General features: G+C 38.7%; 1 protein-coding gene across 1 annotated transcript in view; it reads left to right on the top strand.

The window, feature by feature from the left end:
• Positions 1-23,372, top strand: part of mccc2 (methylcrotonyl-CoA carboxylase subunit 2) — a 30,796-nt gene that overhangs the window by 6,646 nt on the left and 778 nt on the right. The window contains exons 5-16 of the mRNA XM_061906133.1: positions 2,355-2,482; positions 6,227-6,339; positions 13,118-13,231; positions 13,361-13,425; positions 13,499-13,598; positions 13,674-13,769; positions 16,067-16,139; positions 16,242-16,318; positions 17,014-17,080; positions 19,932-20,088; positions 21,807-21,921; positions 22,256-22,341. Coding sequence (XP_061762117.1) covers positions 2,355-2,482; positions 6,227-6,339; positions 13,118-13,231; positions 13,361-13,425; positions 13,499-13,598; positions 13,674-13,769; positions 16,067-16,139; positions 16,242-16,318; positions 17,014-17,080; positions 19,932-20,088; positions 21,807-21,921; positions 22,256-22,341 — 1,191 coding nt within the window. The remainder of the gene's footprint in view (positions 1-2,354; positions 2,483-6,226; positions 6,340-13,117; positions 13,232-13,360; positions 13,426-13,498; positions 13,599-13,673; positions 13,770-16,066; positions 16,140-16,241; positions 16,319-17,013; positions 17,081-19,931; positions 20,089-21,806; positions 21,922-22,255; positions 22,342-23,372) is intronic.

Below are 23,372 nucleotides of genomic sequence, written 5' to 3'. Positions count from 1 at the left end.
CAAGCTGCTCTGCTTTCTGCCTCCGTCTGAGCATTGAGCACCCAGCATTGTCCCGTCCACACAACCATCTGATTGGTTACATACAAAGCCAATCAGCAGTGCGTATTCAGAGCGATTTAACAGCCAATCAGCAGTGCGTATTCAGAGTGATTTAACAGCCAATTAGTAGTGCGTATTCCGAACGCATGTTGTAAATGCTTCATTGTTGAGCATTGTGCGTTTAGCAGCGGACATCGTACTCTCCCCAAATTATAAAAAACACTTTCCAGTCACAACTATTACAAACATCACTATGAGCCCGTTGACATTCTAGAAACTTAAACTGCAGCTCAGCTCGCTCGCAGTTCTGGCTTGAGGTGATGTGAAGGCTAATTATCTTTTAGCGTTACGTTAGCTCATTTTGCTGTGTGTGTGTGTGTGTGTGTGTTAGGGGCAGCAAAGCCCTGTCCGTCTGTTATTTCATATGAACTAACATGAACTCCATATATTTCAGGGATGAGTAGTCTCTCCTATTGTAATTGTACTATTTTTCATCTATAGTTACATTAATCAGTAATATAGCAGCCTAGTTTTGAATGGCAGGGTGCCGGCAATCACATTTGACAAAAATATAACATTTACATAATAAAAGTCAACTACAGGCTTCCCAAATGCTGTAATAAATTAAGCATGATGAGTTGACTTGAAACTGTTTAATGTTGCACTTTTTATATGTAGGAGAAAGGTTTTGTCATTTTATTTAATCAAAGCAACAACGTGGGCAGAATTATTATAGTGTTGCCAATGTTAAAAGGATAAAGCCATTGTTTACAAATTTGGTAAATAAATAACCAAAAAATATATATTTGGTTGTTTTCTTACTGTACCGAAAATGAACCGAACCGTGACCTCTAAACCGAGGTACGTATCGAACCGACATTTTTGTGTACCGTTACACCCCTACTGTTAATTGAAAACCATTTCAGAAGACAATACCTCTTGAAGGTCATCGATAGCATTCCAAGAGTGTGCATAGCAGTAATCAGAGCAAAGGAAATATTTTTTACATTGTACAATTTTAATCAATCCATCAAAATGTATTTCTATAGCCCTTGATCACAAATGTCACAAAGGGCTGCACAAACCACATCGACATCCTCGTATCTGAACCCACATCCATCCAAGGGGGGGGGGGGTATGTTTTTATTTCCTATTTTTCATACACTTCAAGTCATTATTAGATAAGTTTCCTAATTTCACATAACAACTTCTCTCAATTATTACCTGCTTGTTTTTTTTTGCCGTAAGAATCACTTTAGCAGGCCTTTTCTTTTCCTGAATCTTTTTCCTTTCTTTCAGAAATTTGCAGCAAAAGTTGCCATGTTTTTCAGTAACTTTTCAGTAATATCGAATCGTGTTGTGTTTTAATGAATTTGTTATTGTTTTAACTGTTCCTTCTAACCCAGGCCTGGGCAATTATTTTGACTCGGGGGCCACATTCAGAAAAAAAAAATGTGTTTGGGGGCCGTTACGACTATTTTTAGGAACACTAATACAAAACTTCACAGTAATGTCTGATTGAATGCTAAAAACAGACAGACAGCCTTAAAAAACTTAATACAATTTTACATTTTTCTATGAACGATAAAACACTGAATATTGACAAAAGATGATTATCATACCCCCTCTCGATCGACATATTTTACAATCAAGTGAAACACAACAAAAATGCAACAAAAAGTGAAATATGAACGCGAAGAGTACAAAATAAACCCACCTACAATCTGTTGTATCACTAAGCTTTAGAACTTTATTATGAAAAGCTCCTTCCGTGTCTGTGGAAACGCTTCCCGAACACACTGCTTGGTGCCTCGTATGAGCTGCTGTGATGTAGATTATCATAGTAACAAATTAGATTACCATAGTAACTGGTATATCATCCTAAAGATTCCAACCATTGAAATACTTCAAGACTTACGGTCATTAGAAAATGTCACTGCACATCATAATGGCAGCTACACTTTCCATCTTAAAGATCTAAAAAAAAATTTGGGGAATGTCTGGCGGGCCAGATCGAAAAGCTTTACAGGCCGCATGTGGCCCCGGGCTTTAATTTGCCCAGGTCTGTTATAACCTCAACCTAAAAAAACAAAAAACACAAGATTATAACAAAAATTGGAAACCCAAACGGTGTTGATGTTTTACTTGTTTTATACTACACAGTAGATGGTAGTAAAAGCACGTACTTCACTCAAGATATGCGAGAGTTGTGCCGTTTGATCAACAACATGTTGTTGTTCCTGCTTCTAAACACAACTGTTTTTTATCTTTCTGGGTTATTTTGACCACAAACTAATGTTTATAATGTTTGCCAGGGTGGAATGTGTCATTGTGGCCAATGACGCAACAGTCAAAGGGGGGACGTATTACCCCGTCACAGTCAAGAAGCATCTTCGTGCACAAGAAATAGCCCAGCAGAACCACCTGCCTTGCATTTACCTGGGTAATGTACCATTACTTCCGCCAGGGGATTACTATATGTATTAATTTCCTGTTGGTTGGTTTGCCTGTCTGTCACTTAGTTGGTCAGCAAAATAACTCTAAAAGTTAGGCTGGATTTTTATGACATTTTCAGGGAATGGGCAAAGTGGAAAGGAGCAAATGATTACATTTTAGGCCTGATCTGAATAAGTTTTACTACAATACTTTACAATTACGCTTCTGTGTGTGTGCACTCAAGCGGCACCTCAGAGACAAAAGCCTTGTTCATACTGCGGGTCAATTCCGATTTTTTTGCCAATACATGACCTTTATCAGATTATTTAATGTCCGTGTGAACAGTGCAATTCTGAATTTTTCATATGCGACCCAGACCTCTTTCGTAAGTGGAAATAAATCGTCAATATATTGGGGTTCTATGGTATACCAGTATTAATAAAGTACCGCGATACTAATTAATTGAAATCAGTACTATACCACCTTTTGAAAAATACCGGTACCATTTTTTCATCTGAATGCCGCTGTGTGGCGGAGATTACAGAGCGAGGCACATGATGTTGGGTGTGTCAAAACACAAAAAGTGAATACAAGCAATAACATCTTGGTGGGGAAGAATGGCAAAAAAATAACAATTCTACTGGTTAATAAAGGTGACGCTTTAAACAAGAGGGCGCCGAGCTGCAAGTGTTGCTTTAAAATAATCCTCGCCTAACGTGGCGATTAGTATTACCACCTTTGCTTCAGAAGTAGGTAAACATTTAAATAATAATCATTCGGATCTGCACAGGAGTTAGAAAGAGTGACAGGTAATAATATAGTTGTTACACATGTCCTGCTGTTCGGCTAGTCAAGGAGCACAGGTCAAACGTTCCTTCCAGGGCGTCCGTGGTAACACCCTTCACTTTACTCGGCTTTGGGTCTGCTAATCTCTGCTTTCCGGTCAGAATGACGAGGCCGGCGATTTGTAACAATCTGGTTGCCTTATTGTTAGTTCTGCATGACACAACCGGACCTGTTCATCACTCTATTGCGCAGAGCACTTTTTACCTTTTTCTCTCTTTACTCGCCCACTCACTCACTGACGTCACGCAGCCAACCCATTGCCATTCTTGCAAACACACATACGCTACTCTCTTAACATAGTTAACCAGCTCCCCTGCTGTGCACATGTAGATACGTAACATGTAGATACATGAACGTGCACAAAGCTGCTTGGCTTGATGCCAAATATTAGCGGAGTTAAGACTGCCCAATTTGTGTCGACTAATGCAAGTGAAATGACGGAATTGTGTCGCAAATTCCTACATTCGGTGTTTTATCTTTAACACATGTGTGTTTTACCTGCTACATTATTCATAGTTTTATTTTTTGTACTTACCAATAATTGCATTTTTCTTAACGCACAGACAACAAAAAGCAACCATAAATCATGAATAATTTAATGTTATGTCAGTAAAACTTTCTGTTCTATTTTAACCCAATCCTTAATTATGGCAGACTTCATGAAAAATTGTAAATTGTTCTTTGATTGCAACAAGAAAAACACACTGTTTAATGCCTTATAATTTATATTTTAACTTTCTAAATTTGTTCTTTGAGTGCAATAGGAAACATATGTTTAATGTATTGTAAAATAAAGCCAATATTAAATTTTTTGTAGTTCCCTTTATTTGGAAAAATATTCAAAAGTGTTGATATACATGTTGGTACCAGTGCCATATTATTGGTATCGGGACAACCCTAATATATATGTGACACGTCCTCAATGTGCGTCATAATTATTTGCAAAAATAGTCTGTTACAAAATTAATTACAAAGCAGGAAACCGGTGACAATAACATTTTTGAGGAACTCCCATGAAAGTTCCACTACTCCTCGCCCAGGAACACGCTCCTCTAGCAGACATCAAAGCAAAATATCTGTAAAACTACGAGAGCCAAAACATGACCTCTGTCTCCTTAATCTTCTGCACGCAATCATTTGGTCCAGATAAAGTTGACTTTGATTGCAGAAAATCTTTGAAATTGCTACAATGCGCCAGTACTGAGACCGACTAGAGTGGAATCCATGTTTACTTCCGTAACCACTGAAAGTATTAGATGGATTAGATTGCATTCACATTAGAAATCGCTTTTTCTTTCGTAATGTGAACGGCCACTTAAAAGATTGGATTTGACAAAAAAGACAGTGGATGACTGACATGAGTGTTCACTGTTTCTTTCATTCCGCTATGGATAGCTCAAAAAGTTATATTTGGATTTTCATTGAACTTTCACCAGATTTCAGCAATTTAAAAAAAAGTCATTAAATTTGGGGGTTGATTTGGATAATTTCTACTAAATTACCTGGTGTTTGCGTTATGAGCTTCGACTTCTGTGTGTGTGTATTCTACAACACCCCAAACCAGTGAAGTTGGCACGTTGTGTAAATGGTAAATAAAAGCAGAATACAATGATTTGCAAATCCTTTTCAACTTATATTCAATTGAATTGACTGCAAAGACAAGATATTTAACGTTCGAACTGGAAAACTGTTATTTTTTGTAAATATTAGCTAATTTGGAATTTGATGCTTGCAACATGTTTCAAAAAAGCTGGCACAAGTGGCAAAAAGGCTGAGAAAGTTGAGATATGCTTATCAAACACTTATTTGGAACATACCACAGGTGAACAGGCTAATTGGGAACATGTGGCGGGCATGATTTGGGTATAAAAGCAGCTTCCATGAAATGCTCACTCATTCACAAACAAGGATGGGGCGAGGGTCACCTCTTTGTGAATAAATGTGTGAGCAAATCGTCCAACAGTTTAAGAACAACTTTTTTCAATGAGCTATTGCAAGGAATTTAGGGATTTCACCGTCTGTGGTCTGTATTATCATCAAAAGGTTCAGAGAATCTGGAGAAATCACTGCACGTAAGCGATGATATTATGGACCTTCAATCCTTCAGGTAATACTGCAAAAAAAGAGACATCAGTGTGTAAAGGATATCACCACATGGGCTCAGGAACACTTTGAAAAACAATGTCGGTAACTACAGTTCGTCGCTACTATAAGTGCAAGTTAAAACTGCCCCCCCAAAAAAATGCTTCAAAAATTGGTCTCCTCAGTTCCCAAAGGTTTACTGAGTGTTGTTAAAAGGAAAGGCCATGTAACACAGTGGTAAAAATGCCCCTGTGCCAACTTTTTTGCAATGTGTTGCTGACATTAAAGTTAATGAATCTTTGCAAAAAGTTTCTCAGTTCGAACAATAAATATCTTGGTTTTTGCAGTCTATTCAATTGAATATAAGTTTTAAAGGATTTGCAACTCATTGTATTCTGTTTTTATTTACAATTTAAACAACTTGCAAACTTCACTGGTTTTGGGTTTTGTAGCATCCCACCTACACCCACAGAGACAAAGACACTGGATGGCTCACATGAGCTTTCACTCAGTTTCTTTCACTACCCTATATAAGGTTTTTAAAAGTTACGAGCACATTTTGAAGAATCTTTCAAAAAATGTCAGAAATGGGATAAGAAATGTGTAATCACAGTCTGGATTCAGGACTTTTTTACCATTGGGAGGAAGGTGCATTCTCTTTTTCATTCACTTTTCTAGTTGGTATTTGTTTAGTAAAATAAACCCACTGTTGCTTTATAAAACAGACCTCCCCTTTTTATCGTAGTCAGCGAATGCGAAAGTTCAGCATGTGAACTAGTAGTCCCAAAAATCACTCACAACATGATGTTTGTGATGTCTGCAGTGGACTCCGGGGGAGCCAATCTTCCGAGACAGGCGGACGTCTTTCCCGACAAGGAACACTTTGGCCGCATTTTCTTCAACCAGGCCAGGCTGTCATCACAGGGAGTTGCACAGGTAATAAGAAAACAGTTTATCACACTCGCCACCAGATTGCACTGTCCCTCAAATTGTGGTGGAGAAATTGACAAAAGCGGGATGAGAGCTCACCGACATAGTCTGCTGATCCCGGGGCGTTCCCAGGCCTACGGGAGATAGTCTTCCTAACATGTCCTTGGTCTTCCCTGTGATCTCCTACCTTAAGGAGGTGTTCAGGTGGAATCCTGACCAGATGCCCGAACAACCTCATATGGCTCCTCTCGATGTGGAGGAGCAGCGGCTTTACTTTGAGCTCCCCCCGGATGGCAGAGCTTCTCACCCTATCTCTAAGGGAGAGTCCCGCCACCCGGCGGAGGAAACTAATTTCGGCCGCTAGTACCCGTGATCTTGTCCTTTTGGTCATAACCCAAAGCTCATGACAATAGGTGAGGATGGGAACGTAGATCAACCGGTATATTGAGAGCTTTGCCTTCTCTCTCAGCTACTTCTTCACTTTCTTCACACACTTGTGAACAAGACTCCGAGGTACTTGAACTCCTCCAAGTGGGCAAGATCTCTTCCCCCAGATATCTTCCCTGCTTTTGATAATAGTCACATTTTTTATTACAATATTTAAGAATGAGCTGATTAGTTTAACTGTTGTCCATTTGTTATCTTATTTTATTGTGACATTTTTTAGTCTCACTTACAGCTGCAATTCCAAGCAGTAAATGGCAGTAAATAGTGTGTTGGCTAGTCTGTTCAGTTGCGCCCTGAAACGTCGGTTAATACTGTAAGTGTTTTACTTATTACGCACCAGCTGTTTGATTGTAACTAGCACCTTAGTTGTAGTTTTAATTAACACGTTAATAGGTGTTAAAACTGCCATGTAAAATTGCTAAGGCTAATCAGTAGCATATCGCTAGCAAAGCCAATGTATAGTCCAATCAAGCTAGAGCATTTTTGGAAAAGTGGAGCTTTACTTAACTTATGTTGGAAAGTTTTTTTTTTTAGTAAATTCCTCTGTTGGCAATGAAAATTGCAACATTATGTAAAGTTAGTTTGGCTGAGTCCACTCTCAAGGCTGCTGGAGTGATCGCCAAGTGCAGAAGTGCGAAGAGCCTGCCGAGTCGGCAACCGGGCGTGAAATTACGCTTAACCCAGGTACTGTAACATGGCACCATTGGATTTAAGTGAATCAATGGATCAGCAGAATTCAGTTAGTACAAAAAAAATTCAGGATTCGCTACATATCCCTAGTCGATGTTTGCAAGGAATTCTATGTGGGGTTGGTTGTGGCGAGAGATTAGATTTATAGCTCTTTGAAGGGAGCCAGATCTTGAGGAGCCGTTACTTTCAAAGAGCTGTTGAATAGACTGGGTCATTATTACTGTTGTTTTTATTTTACAGCCACAGGTAGCAGTTATAAGAAAAATTGCACAACGGAATCATTTGAATTTACACCAATATTTTTCTATTGGTGGAATTAGTCTAAAATGTTGGCTAAATTAAAATTTCAGTTTTTTTTTTATCATTGTAATCATTTCCTAAGGTGGTGGCGGTGCCATATACACATGCTTAAACAGTGACATCACTACATTGAATTTTCCCTGACCTTGAAAACTTTGCGGCACAAAAGCATTTTAGCAATACAGTAAAAAATACACAAATAAGGAGTAAGAATAAAATGTATTTATGTATGTAAGATGTATAAATAAAACTAAAGTACATATTAAGACAATATAAAAATGTGAAAATAAAAAGATAATTTTACCCTACCTGGTGTGTGTACTCTTAAACTTCTTTACATATCACGACAATGAACCAGACTAGTGGGTAACAATAAATAAATAAAACCAACTAAAAGTAAAACTATTAGAAAATGTAATCCAAATGCTGCCAAGATTTCTTTGACCCTGACTCATTTTCTTGTCAACTTGCCAGTTTTGTGATGCTCTTTGTGCATAAAAAAGCGGTTCTTAAACATAAACAGGACTGTCTTAGAAAATTTGAATCTTGTGATTAAGTCCTTTTTTTTCTGTAATGCAACTAAAAACATGAAAGTGTCATACATTCTGGATTCATTACAAATTAACTGAAATATTGCAAGCATTTTATTATTTTAATATTGCTGATTATGGCATACAGCTTAAGAAAACTCAAAAATCCTATCTCAAAAAATTTGAATATTTCCTTCGACCAAGTAAAAAAAGAAGATTTGTAACAGTAAAACAAAATCCAACATTTAAAAATGTCAATTAATGCACTCAGTACCTGGTTGGGAAATCTTTTTGCACGGATTACTGTATAAATGCGGCGTGGCATGGAGGAAATCAGTCTGTGGCATTGCTGAGGTGTTATGGATGCCCAGGATGCTTCAATAGCGGCCTTTAGCTCATTTGCATTATTGAGTATGGTGTCTTTCAGCTTCTTCTTCACAATACCCCACAAATTCTCTATGGGGTTCAGGTCAGGGGAGTTGGCAGGACAATCGAGGACAGTATTGCCATGGCAGTAATGTAATGCCAGTACGGTGTACTGACCATGGCATAACTGTCCTCGATTGTCCCGCGCCAGTGTACCGTACACAGTACACTGGTGCATCTCCATAGAGCTTTTCAACAGATACAGCTACAATAGCCGTATTCCAATGGTCAAGCCACTCCTGAATTCAAGACAACGCAAGAAGCGTCTGACTGACGGACAGTTGCAGAGGGGTCCAGAGTCCTGTTTTCAGACGAAAGCAAATTTTGTATTTCATTTGGAAGTCAAGGCGCTATAGTCTGGAGGAAGGCTGGAGAGGAACAAAATCCAAGTTGCTTCAAATCCAGTACGTTCCCACAGTCAGCAATGGTTTGGGGAGCCATGTCAGCTGCTGGTTGTGGTCCACTGTGTTTCATCAAATCCAGAGTCAAATCAGCTGTGTACCAAGAGCAGTCAATGCTTCCATCTGTTGTGAAGCTCTATGGAGATGATGATTTAATTTTCCAGCATAATCTGGCACCTGCCCACAGTGCCAAAACCACCAGTAACTGGTGTACTGACCATGGCATTACTGTCCGCGATTGGCCTGCCAACTCCCCTGACATGAACCCCATAGAGAATTTGTGGGGTATTGTGAAGAAGAAGCTGAAAGACACCAGACCCAATAATGCAAATGAGCTAAAGGCTGCTAGTGAAGCATCCTGGGCATCCATAATACCTCAGCAATGCCACAGGCCGATTGCCTCCATGCCACGCTGCATTGATGCTGTAATCCAAGCGAAAGGATTCCTAACCAAGTACTGAGTGTATTAACTGACATTTTCAAATGTTTAATTTTGTTTTGCTGTTATAAATCTTTTTTTTTACTTGGTGTGAGTAAATATTCAAATTTTTTGAGATAGGATTTTTGAGTTTTCTTAAGCTGTATACCATAATCAGCAATATAAAAAAGGCTTGCAATATTTCAGTTGATGTGTAGTGCATCCAGAATGTATGACATTTCCATGTTTTTAGTTTCATTACAGAAAATAAAGGACTTAATCACAATATTCTAATTTTCTGAGACAGTCCTGTACAGTAGATTGTTTACTGTTCATGTTCGTTGCTCTTATTGTGTTAAGATCAGTCCCCATTTGCGGGCTTTTTTTGCGATTGTTGCGGCCTAAAATGCCTGAGTTTGTAGCAGCCTTTTTACAGAAAGTTATGGCAAAAGTTTTGATGTTTTGAGGCTTGCTTTTCTTTCATTGACATTTATTCAACTTGTGATTTTATGAAGTAGTTGTCAACATTTTACCTGTTCCTTGTAACCTTAACCTCAAAAAGCACAGTGTTTACAAAAAATACGGGAAAAACAATTGCTGTATTGCTGTTTTACTCATTTTACACCACACATACTTATAAGTACAAACTATATGGTAGTAAAAGCACATACTCGGAGCTCATTGTCAAATTACTGTACTGCTTTAATTCATTATAACTTATAATAGTAATAATGGATTACAATTACAGAAAGAATCACTACCAAAGGCTTCAATATTGTCCTCTTTCTGTTTTGTCGTCCACAAGTTGCAGACATTCACCGTTTGTGCTTTGTTTACCCATCTTGATTACTTATCCAACACCCTTTAAGAGGATTTATGAACTGTTGAGCACAATCTTTAGGGCATATTTTGTTGGTAAATGTGAGATGAGAGATTATCGTTACACTTAACATAATTGGCGGGGATTGATTGAACTTTTTCAATAAGATAAGTATTTCTTAATTTGTCAAAGCAATTAAGCATCTTTTGCCTTTTACAAAAACATTTTTCCATTACTTATGGTGTTGTCATAATAAAAGTGTTGTTGATAGTTAATTACTTCTTTGACACAATGACTTGGAAATAGAGACACACATTTCAACACTTTTAAGCTTCAGTTTCATGAAAAGATGACTGAAGGATGTTTTTATGATGAGCTAATGCACACTTAATGAAACATTTGAAAACTAACCCAATTCTCAACCACTGACACTTGGTCTCTTTCAATATTACGTTATTGAACATTTATGACTTGTATACTGAGTGCGGGTATCTTTTGGTACCGGTTCTTAATTGGATCGGTCCAGGAAAAAACGTTGAGATTCTGGACAAATGATATGGCTATTGCTATTTTATTTTATCCAGCTGACCGTCATAATTATGACACTCTGTCACATTCACTTAGGTGCCGCTGCAACGCTTAAAAAAAGACATTGGTACAATCTACTTGAAATGACCAGAAATAAGGAAGCAACACTACACAAAAGTTTAAAGCACAACAATATTTCCTCCTCAAAAGTGGCTCAAAGTTATGCAAGCTAGTAAGAGTTAGACTTTGACTTAGACAAACTTTATTGAACCACAAGGGAATTGGTTCCACACAGTAGCTCAGTTACAAAGGATGCAAAGGATAATGCAGGTATAAAGTCAGTTTGAAGTGAACACACTTTACCCGCTACCGCGCTTCATCAACTGTCTTCTTAGCGATTCAGTGGTCCGTAGGCCAATTTTAATCCACTCAAAAAAGTGAAAAATTTAATACAATAATCTTTAAAGTTGCTCTGAAGCAAGATTTCAGCTACTAACAGGTCTTTGTCTCCATCTGACGTCACTCCGTCCATTGCGCCGCATTTGTTGGCATCAAAAGACACTTTGCTTTAATGCACCCCTACCTAACATGCTAATTGTTTGTATTGATTTATATGACATATTTTTAGACCCTGAGAGGGACAAGCTGTAGAAAATGGATGGATAGGTGTAAATGGTGTGTGCTCTGCTCATCAAGTCCAAACATAAATATTTCCAGCTAAGTGTAATTGTAATGATTAGAAACACAGTGTCCAATCTGTGTAGTCTTTATAAGAGGATGACATAACTAGATGAAGCAATTCCTGAAGAAATTGCATGTCAATGCTGAACTGAAATGCTGACAGAATGTAGTGATGACATGAATGTAAGAATAGCTTTTAATGTTGGAATGGTTTGAATGTTCAAGAGTTTGAATTTCCAGGAAAACCGGAATTTGGCTTAGAACTTGGGAAAAGGTTAGCTTGAATGCCCATGATGAGTGGAATGTGTTGATGTTGGAATGGTTTGAATAGGTTGAAAAATGGGGGAATCGTGGAAGTTAGAAAACTGGAAATTCTTGGAAATCTGGGAATTTTAAAAAATTGTTGAAGGGGAGCACGCAATTTTAAACAGGCTGAATATTTTGAAATTGGAACAGTTTGAATTAGATGAAAAATGTGGGAATTGTGGAACTTTGAAAAATGTCCCAAAAGTTTAAATGGGAATTTCATGGAAATTTGAGGACAAGCGGGATTTTTTTCGAAAATGCTAAGACTTTAATGTTCTGAATGAGTTGAAATTGTTGGTGTTGGAATTTTCAGTCGAAAAGTTGAAGTAGTAACATTTTTAATTGAGAAACGGCATTAAGGAATTTCGGGAAAACCAGGAATGTTTCCAGTTAAAAAAACAACTTTGTTTTTTATCCTGATTAAAAGTGATGTTTTGTCGCTGGAATGGTTAAAGTGGGTCGAAAAATGTAAAAGGAGTGGTTCCCAGAAAAAAGGTTAAACAAGTGTTTGGAAAAAAAAGGAATTCTAGGAATTCCTGGAATTTTTTGGAACTTGGAAAAGTGATAGTTGGAATGTCCAGGATGAGTGGAATATGTTAAAGTATATGTATGAAAATGTGGAAATGGTGGAAGTTTGAAAAATGGCCAATTAATTTTGAATAGGAAAAATGTCCCGGAAAACCTGGAATTCTGGGAAATCTGGGAATTTTTGGAATTTGCCAAGGGACAGCCTGCGATTCCCGAATAGGCTGAACAGTTTGCAGTTTGGCTAAGTCTAAGTTGGAAGTGTGTGAATCGGATGAAAAATGTGGAATGTAGAGCGTGCCAAAATCTAGAAAAGAAGAAGAATAAATAGTTGAATTTCGGTGTAGAAAACCATATGTTTGAATGATTTGGAGCATTCACACAACTGTGTTGCACCTTGCACTGCAAACATAGTTGACTTGATTAAGACTTGAAAGGCAAGTGTTAATAAATACTTCCCTGCTGTGAGATGTTACATGATGTTAGTGGTGTACAACCTCTTGTGCTCATAAAATGGTCATAAAAAGTTTTTTTTTTCACTTCTTTATTTACACCAATTACACATAGTACCAATAAGAGTGCCGATGAATGCTGGTATTAATAAGGGATATCGGTATCGATACAATCCTAATGATATACACCCCTATTTACCTAAATAAATACTGTTAAATATCTTACATTAACAAATAATTTTGTTTCTTTGGGTCCTCAGATTGCTGTGGTGATGGGCTCCTGCACTGCTGGAGGAGCATATGTTCCTGCCATGGCAGATGAAAGCATCATTGTCAGGAATCAAGGGACTATTTTCCTGGGAGGACCTCCATTGGTTTGTTATTTTCTACGTTAAAAATGTGTATTAAATATTTGTCAATGTCAGATTGCTGGTTTTGCTTCAAGATATTTTAACAGCGTGTGTTCTGTTTGAAGTAACATGTCGGTTTGCGTGTGTTTGTAGGTCAAAGCCGCTACTGGAGAGCAAGTTTCTGCTGAGGACCTCGGAGGTGCTGATCTTCACTGCAGGTGGAAAAACAACACTTGTTCTTGATGTCGCCTGCTCACATTTTTCATGCTAGATTTTCTCCCAACAACACAGAAAGTCCGGTGTAACAGACCATTACGCTTTGGACGATAACCACGCTCTTCATTTGGCGCGGAAGGCCGTACGAAACCTCAACTACAGAAAAAATCTTGAGGTAAGTCAGGTTGTGGCGTTTGTGTGGAGCATGTTCGAGAAATAAGCTAACTTCAGGAGTTTTCATGTTTTTCAGGTGACGACAGAACCGACCGAAACCCCTCTTTACCCTGCAGATGAGCTCTACGGTATTGTTGGAGCCAATCTCAAACGGAACTTTGATGTCAGAGAGGTATAGATAGTATCTTTGCTGTTGATGGTATTAGACTATTTCAACCATGCATACACTTACAATACGGTACATTGCATATTTTCAGTTTCTTATTACACCGAAAAGGAGTAGGAAAAGCCAGCGCTTATTTAACATAATTCTGTTTCGTAGTGATTTTTCTACCACATTTGTCTGTAACACAAAGACATAATAAATCAAAGTTGTCATGAATGAATAGTTGTTTATAAGTTGTGATTCACATAAGAAGATAGTCGATTTTTCCACAAGGTTCAAGAGTTTTATTTTTAATCACGATTCTTCTTTCTTGTACTTAGCAGGCACTTAGTTTGAACAAATTCTCAAACTGCATCATTTAATTTAGTACATTGTACCACTTCACAAATGTTAGCAACATTGGCAAAGCTATATGGTTTTCAGTGCTAACATTACACTAACATTTTAATAGCAACATCATGCTTTGTAAGCCTATTCGCTGAAAGAAAACACAATTATTAAACATACATTCTACAAATCTGTATTATGCTGATAATTTTTTTTTTTTACCAAGCTGTCTTCCACTTAGCTAACCTCTTGGATGTTGTTCAAAGTCTAACCTTTGAAACTGACTAAATACAGTAAACCGTTGTTAATCGCTGTTAATTGGTTCTGGTGTTGACCGTGGTAAAATATTTTCTGGAAAGTAGGTATTATTAATTATAATTGGAATATTTTCATAGGTAGAGCATAAACTACTGTTTGTAATCTTCTAAATCAGTTTTTTTTTAACATTATGTGATCCCACAGAACATGAACATGAAATAGAGGTCACTAAAAAACATAAATCATTGAATTGATTTTTCGAATATTAATGCCTTAAATGGCATTAAACGCATTAAATTCGAAAAGGGACAAGTGGTAGAAAATGTATGGATGGATGGACAACAAGGTGGCAATATTCAGAAAGCTATCAATCTCAGCAATTGTTAAATTTTCAGATGTTCACTTACATCACTATATTTCACTAACAATCCCTTTGAACAAACCGTGAACTATGTTCCGCCTTGTTTCAAAAAGTTATCAATTTTGTAATGTTAAAAAAATCCACTTACATATTTTCAAATACATTTTGTCACATTTTGAACTAATGACCGAATCTGCACAATTTAACAAAGAATAAATGAACACAGTTCTTTAATATTTTAATTAAAATTTGCCATAGCACTAACATGTTGCAACTGACAACATCTGGTTTCTCTTTCCTTGTTAGTGGGAAGACTGGCATTTCATGCTGTTCACCAGTGTACTGTAATCTGGTGTATAACTTTGTTTGACAACTCTACCATCTGAAAAGGCTTTCTTCTTCATCAGAAAATGTGTAGATCTAAATGAGGCTTTGGTTGCGTATTGTTACTTTTTCGCCGGTTTCGTGAAAAATGACTGTTTGCTTCCCAAAGCTGCTTTTAGCTCACAGGCTTTTTCTGCCTGTAGTTTGCTTCCTGGTGGGTTGTTAGCATCAATTCTGTACACTGCTGCTGGAATTTAAATTTTACTGAGGGAACTCTCCTGAAAGAATCAATAAAGTACTATCTATCTATCTATCTGGTAGCTTTTGTGACACATAGTGACTCATTGTGCCGTGTCGCCGTCGCCACAGTCGCCCCACAAATGAGACACGTGCAGGTTTCTTTCTTTTAAAAAATAACTCCTCCTCCCATTCACTGTATAAAGTGATACGTTTTCTTTTTTTTTCTGCCATTTTTTCGCTGCGCTCGCTAGCTTACTCTCCACGACCACTGGTTTTGTCGCTCGCACAACACTGACCTTTGAACTAGAGTAGGTCAAAGTTCATCTAAATTTAAATAAAGAAAATGCATGATGACTATTTTTGGGATATTGTAATTCTAAAATGTATTAAAATTCAAGTGTGATTAATTAAGACTAATTCAAGTTTAGACGCAGCTCACGAGTGAGTTGTGCTATTTTTAGAACAGGCCTGCGGGCGACTCATGTGGTCCTTGGGGGCGACCTGTTGTGTTGGTAATCCCTGCCGTCAACCGTAGTAATGCCGTTTTAGGCTGAGCCAATCAGCGACTACGATACTGAGCAGTGTGCTGTAATTGGTTTGGTCTCATTTAGTGGCCAACACTACTATAGTATTGATAATGTTAGTTAATTTAGACGTTGTTATGCTTAAAAATGGCCCCTGATCTAAAATTACTTTGACAACCCTGCTACAGGGACACATGTTCCAGTTATATTATCCTTATAAAGTGCATTTTGCACAACGCTTTAAATTTTATGTATTTATTGTCTCACAGGTTATTGCCAGAATTGTGGACGGAAGTAAATTTGACGAGTTCAAGGCGTTCTATGGAGACACACTTGTGACAGGTATGTTCTGTTGGTCTTATTTCTTGTTTTTGTTTAAAGGAACCCACTATCATACTCTACAATATGCATCGCTGCAATGTGACTTTCAATATTCCTATGCAGGATTCTCCAGAATTTTTGGTTACCCTGTCGGAATAATTGGCAACAACGGTGTTTTGTTTTCAGAGTCTGCGAAAAAGGTGAATATTGTTTGTGTTGCTCAGAGTTATGTGCACGTTTTCAAAGAGTTAGACTCTTTCTTAAAAATGCCAAGGACTTAGAGACTCGATTTACTGTGCTTCGTGCAACAATGAATACCAATATTTCTTTCCTGAGAGCACATGCTCCTATTAGATGATTTGTTGTGACCCTTTTTATTGCAGGTGCTGGTACAATAAGCTCTCTAATTGCGTTGGTCTGGGCCAACTCCTGAATAGTATGGTAATAGCGTTGGGTTTGAAAGCCGCAGCCCATCAACATCGCTTACTTAATTTGCCAAGCAATTCTGCCGTGAACAGAACCGAACTGTAGCCTCCCCTAAAATTCATTCTTCTGTGTGTGACTGTGTGAGCATTTGGCGTTTTATCAGGATGATTGCCGTCAAATGTGGTGCTTCAAATATGCCTGGCAAGCACATCCAGAGAAAGTCAATACCGTGCCTGCATTTGGAGATGTCCTCACTGAAGACACAGTTGGCCTTCTGTGATGCTAAATGCTTCACTCCGCAGAGCTGTTTGTGTTTGTGAGCGGTAGCCAAAAAAAGATTTCATCGCGGGTCATGCCACTGTTTATTTTCTCTGTCACATTTCCCACTTTGTTAAGACAACCGCTCAACAAAGAGCGTGTCTAGACAGTTCTTTTTGTGAGCTTACTAAATTTACATTTGTTTTTTTAGGGGACTCATTTCATTGAGTTATGTTGCCAGAGAAACATCCCTCTTTTATTCCTACAAAACATAACAGGTGAGCTATTACCTTGGTGTCTTCATGTATTGCAGTATATTCACATTCACAAAATTTCAGGCCTACTGAAACCCACTAAAGTATTACCGACCACGCAGTCTGATAGTTTATATATCAATGATGAAATATTAACATTGCAACACATGCCAATACGGCCTTTTTAGTTTACAAATTTGCAATTTTAAATTTCGTGCAAGGTATCCTATTGAAAACGTCGCAGAATGATGACGCTTATGTTGACGCGTGCTTGTGACGTTATTGGTTGGAGCGGACATTTTAGCCCAGCACCACTCACGGCTAAAAGTCGTCTCTTTTCATTGCATAATTACACAGTATTTTGGACATCTGTGTTGGTGAATCTTTTGCAATTTGACTTTTTATAACTTGATGGGGTCTTTGGGACCCCATTTAGTGCCAACACTGATGGATTATTGGTGTGTGCAATACAGCAGCCTGGGGGCAGATTCTATTACTAATCAAATATCATCCCTGGGGCCATAGATTTGGCCCGCGGGCCTTGATTTTGACACCTCTGCTCTATAAGATATCTGCCTGGAGAAATGGGCCAAAATACCAGCAACGGTGTGTGAAAACCTTGTGAAGACTTCCAGAAAATGTTTGACCTCTGTCAGTGCCAACAAAGGGTATATAACAAAGTATTAAGATTAACTTTTGTTATTGACCAAATACTTGTTTTCTTAGCATAATTTGCAAAAAAAATATATAAAAAATCAGTGTTTTTCTGGATTTTTTTTTCATTGTATCTCTCATAGTTGAAGTGTACTTATGATGAAAATTACAGGCCTCTCATCTTTTTAAGTGGGAGAACTTGCACAATTGGTGACTGACTAAATACTTTTTTGCCCCAGTGTTTAATATTGTCATTCATCAGGACATTGACTCAATCGCAGCTGGACTGTTCAGATTGTCTTAGAAGACGTTTTGCATCCCATTTATTTGCAGACCTCATCAGTTCATGCTCACAGACTTGGATTGGTCAGATCTAGTTTGAGCGCTTAATGCTAAAACCTAAACGGTTTATCGTCGTTAGGATGGAATCCTCTATCTAACCTGACTCTTGCCAGATCCTTGTAGTTCGCAGAGCTCTACACAAGAATCTGGGCTCAAAGGAAATGCAAACTCCTTTATGATAGCAAAAAATAATGAATGAATCAGGATCGTCGGGTGGGATTACATAGATGTGATTTAGCGCCGAAGCGACTGTTTGATTCAAACAACAATGGCGGCACACAGCGAGGAGTCATGTGCTGACATTGATTCTGCTATTGCAACGGTTTTGTCGAATATATTGAATATTAATTATTTAAAAGATGAACAGAGAACGGTTTTGAAGGCATGTATTAACTTTTCGCTTTGTCGTATATATTTGTAGGCTGTTCTGTTTTGGATTTCCCAGAGGTGTCACTCCTATTGTGGTAAAAACAGCTGTAAAGATGCAAAGGGTCAACACCTTTGTCAACACAACATCAGAAGTTTAGATGAAATCTCCCTCGTTAGCATTGCAGTAATCTGAGGCAAAACGGCCACTCTTGAGGTGCAGGGGAAGAGACACTTGAACCAGCACAACAACAGTGCTGAAACCAAAAGGAGCTACGTTTATAAGTACTTTGTGCTTTCAGATGCTCTGATGGCCCTGGTTCAGATGAATTGAACACTAAAAAGGGCAATTCTTTCCTAACTACTGCTGTTGTGCTGAAAGAGGTGTCACTTCTATTGTGGTGGAACACAGCTGCTAAGATGCAAAATGAGTGGCACCTCTGCCGACACAACAACATACGTTATGATTTAAGCCCTCTTATTAGCCTTGGAGTAATGTAAGTCAAAAAGACCTCCACCAGCACAACAACAGTACTGAAACCAAAAGGTGTCTATGTCGTATCTGCCCGTCCTCACAGGCCCTTGCTGACCAAGGTGTGACTCTTATTGTGGTAAAAAACGGTATTAAGATGCAAAAGAGCGACACTTCTGCTGGCACAACAGCAACTGTTTGAGTGCAACCCTCCTGGTTAGCATTGCGGTCATGTGATGTGAAAGGGCTGCCTTTGAGATTTATGGAAAGCGAGACCTCTACCAGCACAAAAGTGCTGAAACCCATCCATCCATTTTCTACCGCTTATTCCCTTTGGGGTCGCAGGGGGCGCTGGTGCCTATCTCAGCTACAATCGGACGGAAGGCGGGTACACCCTGGACAGTCGCCACCTCATCGCAGGGCCAACACAGATGGACAACATTCACACTCACACACTAGGGCTAATTTAGTGTTGCCAATCAACCTATCCCCAGGTGCATGTTTTTGGAAGTGGGAGGAAGCCTGAGTACCCGGAGGGAACCCACGCATTCAAGGGGAGGACATGCAAACTCCACACAGAAAGATCCTGAGCCCGGGATTGAACCCCAGACTACTCAGGACCTTCGTATTGTGAGGCAGACGCACTAACCCCTCTGCCACCGTGAAGCCCTAGTGCTGAAACCAAAAAGTGTATATGTCCTACGTGCCCATCAATACTTTTTGGTTTCAGGTTACCCCTTGGCCATTTGTACAACTGAATTCAGTGCTAACCAGGGTGATTCCAACCAATGGATTGCTGTTGTGTTGACAGATGTGTCGATTCTTAGAGAAAAACCATTCATGTCGAGGCATGGCATACCTTCTAAAAGAAAGGGGCGCCTTGATACATACTTTGCATAGTTAAAACTTATTTTTAGAATATTACCTTTTTCTTTTGTGTCAATGTTATATCTGACTATTATGAGATATCATGACTATATCAAAGTGTACCTAATGTAGTATTGTTGGAGTACACAAGTTGATTTGTGACCTCCCTGCCAGGTTTCATGGTGGGCAGAGAGTATGAAGCAGGAGGAATTGCCAAGGATGGCGCTAAGATGGTAACCGCTGTCGCCTGCGCCAACGTACCCAAGATCACGGTCATTATTGGAGGCTCGTATGGTGCAGGAAATTACGGCATGTGTGGCAGAGCCTACAGGTAGGATGTCACTGGATCCACACTGGCACTGGTGCCCATGTAAACACGAGCAACCGGATCGAAAAACTAAGTAGCCATCAGCGCAATATTTGGCTGCTAAATGAACACAGACTCAGCGACAAGAGCTTGAAGGGATATTGTCCAAGTAACATCCTGTAAGTACTGTAGCGTCACGACAGAGGCACGCTCTTGTTAAACTTTATTGTCAACGTTAATTACGCCGACAACATCGCACACACATTCCTCCGTCGCTCTCCACACCTGCAGCAACATGACAATTCCTTGATATCCACTTATCAAACTCCCTGTGAGGTGCATTCTCCACCACCAGAATTCTGATTAGATAGCAAACACCACTGTAGTTGAACAGTTTATGAACAATCAACTCTTGCTCAAATTGAGCGGAATATATGCAATTAAAAATGTTAAAATCTCTGTTTATAGCTGATAGTTTGGCTGTGATTTTAATTACAATTTATTACATATTTTATTTATATTATTGAAGTAGTCTGTTTAATATTCTGTCAACCATATTGTCACAAAATTCCGTAAAAACTAAATGCATTATTTTTGGACAACATTTGTATGTTTTACTTTTTTTTTTAAAACACAAAAGAAACAAGGGAATCTCAATTTAAGAAGTTAAATAGTTCTTGAACAAATCGGAAAGTTTGTATCATTAAGTGCAATGTAAATATGAATAATTGGTTTCAGCCCTGACAAAAGTCCATATTTTATTGAAGTGAAGTATATTTATACAGCGCTTTTCTCAAATGAGTCAAAGCGCTTTTACATAGCGAAACCCAATCTCTAAGTTACATTTATACCAGTGTGGGTGGCACTGGGAGCAGGAGGGTAATATGTCTTGCCCAAACCCGGAACCCTCAAGTTGCTGGCACGGCCACTCTACCACGACGACAAGCTGCTGTCTTGCCCATAAGCTCACACACACACAGAAGTCCCTTTGGTGCCCCACAAATGATCAGAAATCGCAATTTATTTTTAACAACCGTATTGCTACAATAATAAACATTTAAAAAAGTGAAATCGACTTTAATTAACATCCGCAAAAGAGGAGCTGGCGGGAAAAGAGCAGACAGACAGAGGGAGAGACAAGAGGGATTGGGGGGAGGGGACGTGTGTGTGCTTTGGAAGAGCCGCCGCTGAACGGGAGTAGTTCTTCTTCTCTATTGTGGAATAGGTCTGCTTTGGCGTATTTTCCAGAAATGTCCAGACTTGTCACCATTAAAACTTGCTGTGGTACAAAGCCTGCTTTATCGATTCCTTCATACTTGTGAGTGCAATTAATGTATTTTTCACAAAATGTTTTTTTTCTTTTAATTCCACTCCAGATCCTTCCTTCTTTCCACGCTTTTTGGGACTCATATTGAGTAAGCAAAATGGCCGAAACTTGTCAAAAGTCGGAAAAAGCCAGAAAAGGCACACTTGCTTAGTCTCCATGCGGGACACAAAATAAATAAATGAATGAAGCGTTCATACACAAAGACATGGTTTGCACACCGAGGCATGATCTAAAAGTTTGTTAATCGAAAAGTTTGCAAAACGAGGGGGTCTTCAATCGAAATTCCACTGTACCAGTATAATTTGTTAACAATACCCAACCCAACCCTTCTTTGAACTTGTTGATTATCATGACTGCCGACAATATTGCCACGTAAAAAACACGTTGACAGACACAGGCTCTCCTTATTTTGCAGCCCTCGATTCCTCTACATGTGGCCCAATTCCAGGATCTCCGTCATGGGCGGAGAGCAAGCTGCCACCGTTTTGGCCACCATCACCAAGGACCAACGAGCCAGAGAAGGAAAGGAGGTAATGTGGAGCATTACCATTAGGGTTTCTTTTTTTCAATGCTTTAGCAGCTTTTATATAGAGCCAATTACTTAATGTTCTAATGATTCAAATTAGTGCTGTCTGATAAAGCTTCAATTAAAATGTGTAAGGTGTGCTGTAAGGGATGTGACAACGGCATTAATAGCTTCACAATGACACCTCAATTTGGCACTGATTAATAAAACGATTAGTTAATTATAATACACGCCTCCATGACCATTGTGAGTGTCCTCAAAGGAACCAAATAGGTAAAGCTTTGTAAATTCATGCTCTTATCTTAGATTTAATGTCATCATTTCTTCCCTCTGAAAAGTTCACCGCCGAGCAGGAAGCCGCCATGAAGGAACCCATAGTGCGGCGTTTTGAGGAAGAAGGAAATCCCTACTTTTCCAGTGCTAGGTGACGTATGACTTTAAGACATTTTGTATATTATATGTTGGCTCTTCGCAGGTACCAATTAAAAAATGAGAACTAATCTGTTTTAGGGTCACACAATCATTAAATATGCCGTCTTCAAAGGGGCTGTTTGCAACTTGCTCAAAGTTAAACATTTTTAAACCACAAAATATTACAAGAACATCACAAGCCTGAACGGCTGGGAGACACCGAGAGTAACAAGTAGTAGAAAATGGATTAAAAAGGGCAGATTTTTTTTTTTTAAATAATTTAAAAATAATAATAATTTGGGGTTGTTCCACAGCCATACAGATCACACTAATGGTTGTGATATAAAACAATTTTAACACTCTTACTAATATGCGCCACACTCTGTAAACCCTTTACAAAAAAAGAATAACAAACACATTTCTGGAGAACATTGGCTATGTAACACATTATAAACGCAACATAAGAATTACCCAGAATTCCAACGCATCCATGACTCTTGGCTATATTATACACCCGCTAGCACCAAACCCCCCTCCCTCCGTGCGTCGGTTGAGGTGGGCGGGGTTGGGGGCTTGTGTATAATATGTTATGTTATATGTTGCGTTTATAATGTGTTACAGAGCCAATCTTAAAGTTCGGAAAATATGGTAAGTGAATTTTTTCCCTTTTTGAAAAATTTGTTTGGACGTTCTCTTTTTGTTTATTGCTATCGCGTGATCAGGATGACTTTTTCACTCGTCCGTTCATGTTGATGGGCTCATATTTTCCCTGCGTTTTGAAGCTGAAATATTCCCACAACCGAACATGGAGCTTTATAATAGTTTTTTTCCTCCTATTTTGTGGCAATTCTCACAGGCTATCTGTACTGCGTTTGTGTTGTGCCCCGCTCTCGTCTCCGCCGAGACAAAGATTGTGAATGGCTGAAAAGAGGGGTCACTCGGTTAAGTTAATTCAACTTTGTGCATCAGAATGATGCACAAAGAAAGACGTCTTTCTACCTGTTTGAAGCGGGACAAACCAACTCAAGGCTCAACAATTCTGAT

Source organism: Nerophis ophidion, linkage group LG07 (genome assembly GCF_033978795.1).
Source record: "Nerophis ophidion isolate RoL-2023_Sa linkage group LG07, RoL_Noph_v1.0, whole genome shotgun sequence".
NCBI lineage: Eukaryota > Metazoa > Chordata > Actinopteri > Syngnathiformes > Syngnathidae > Nerophis > Nerophis ophidion.
The sequence above is the reverse complement of the archived record's forward strand: the minus strand, read 5'-3'. Positions and strand labels throughout refer to the sequence as shown.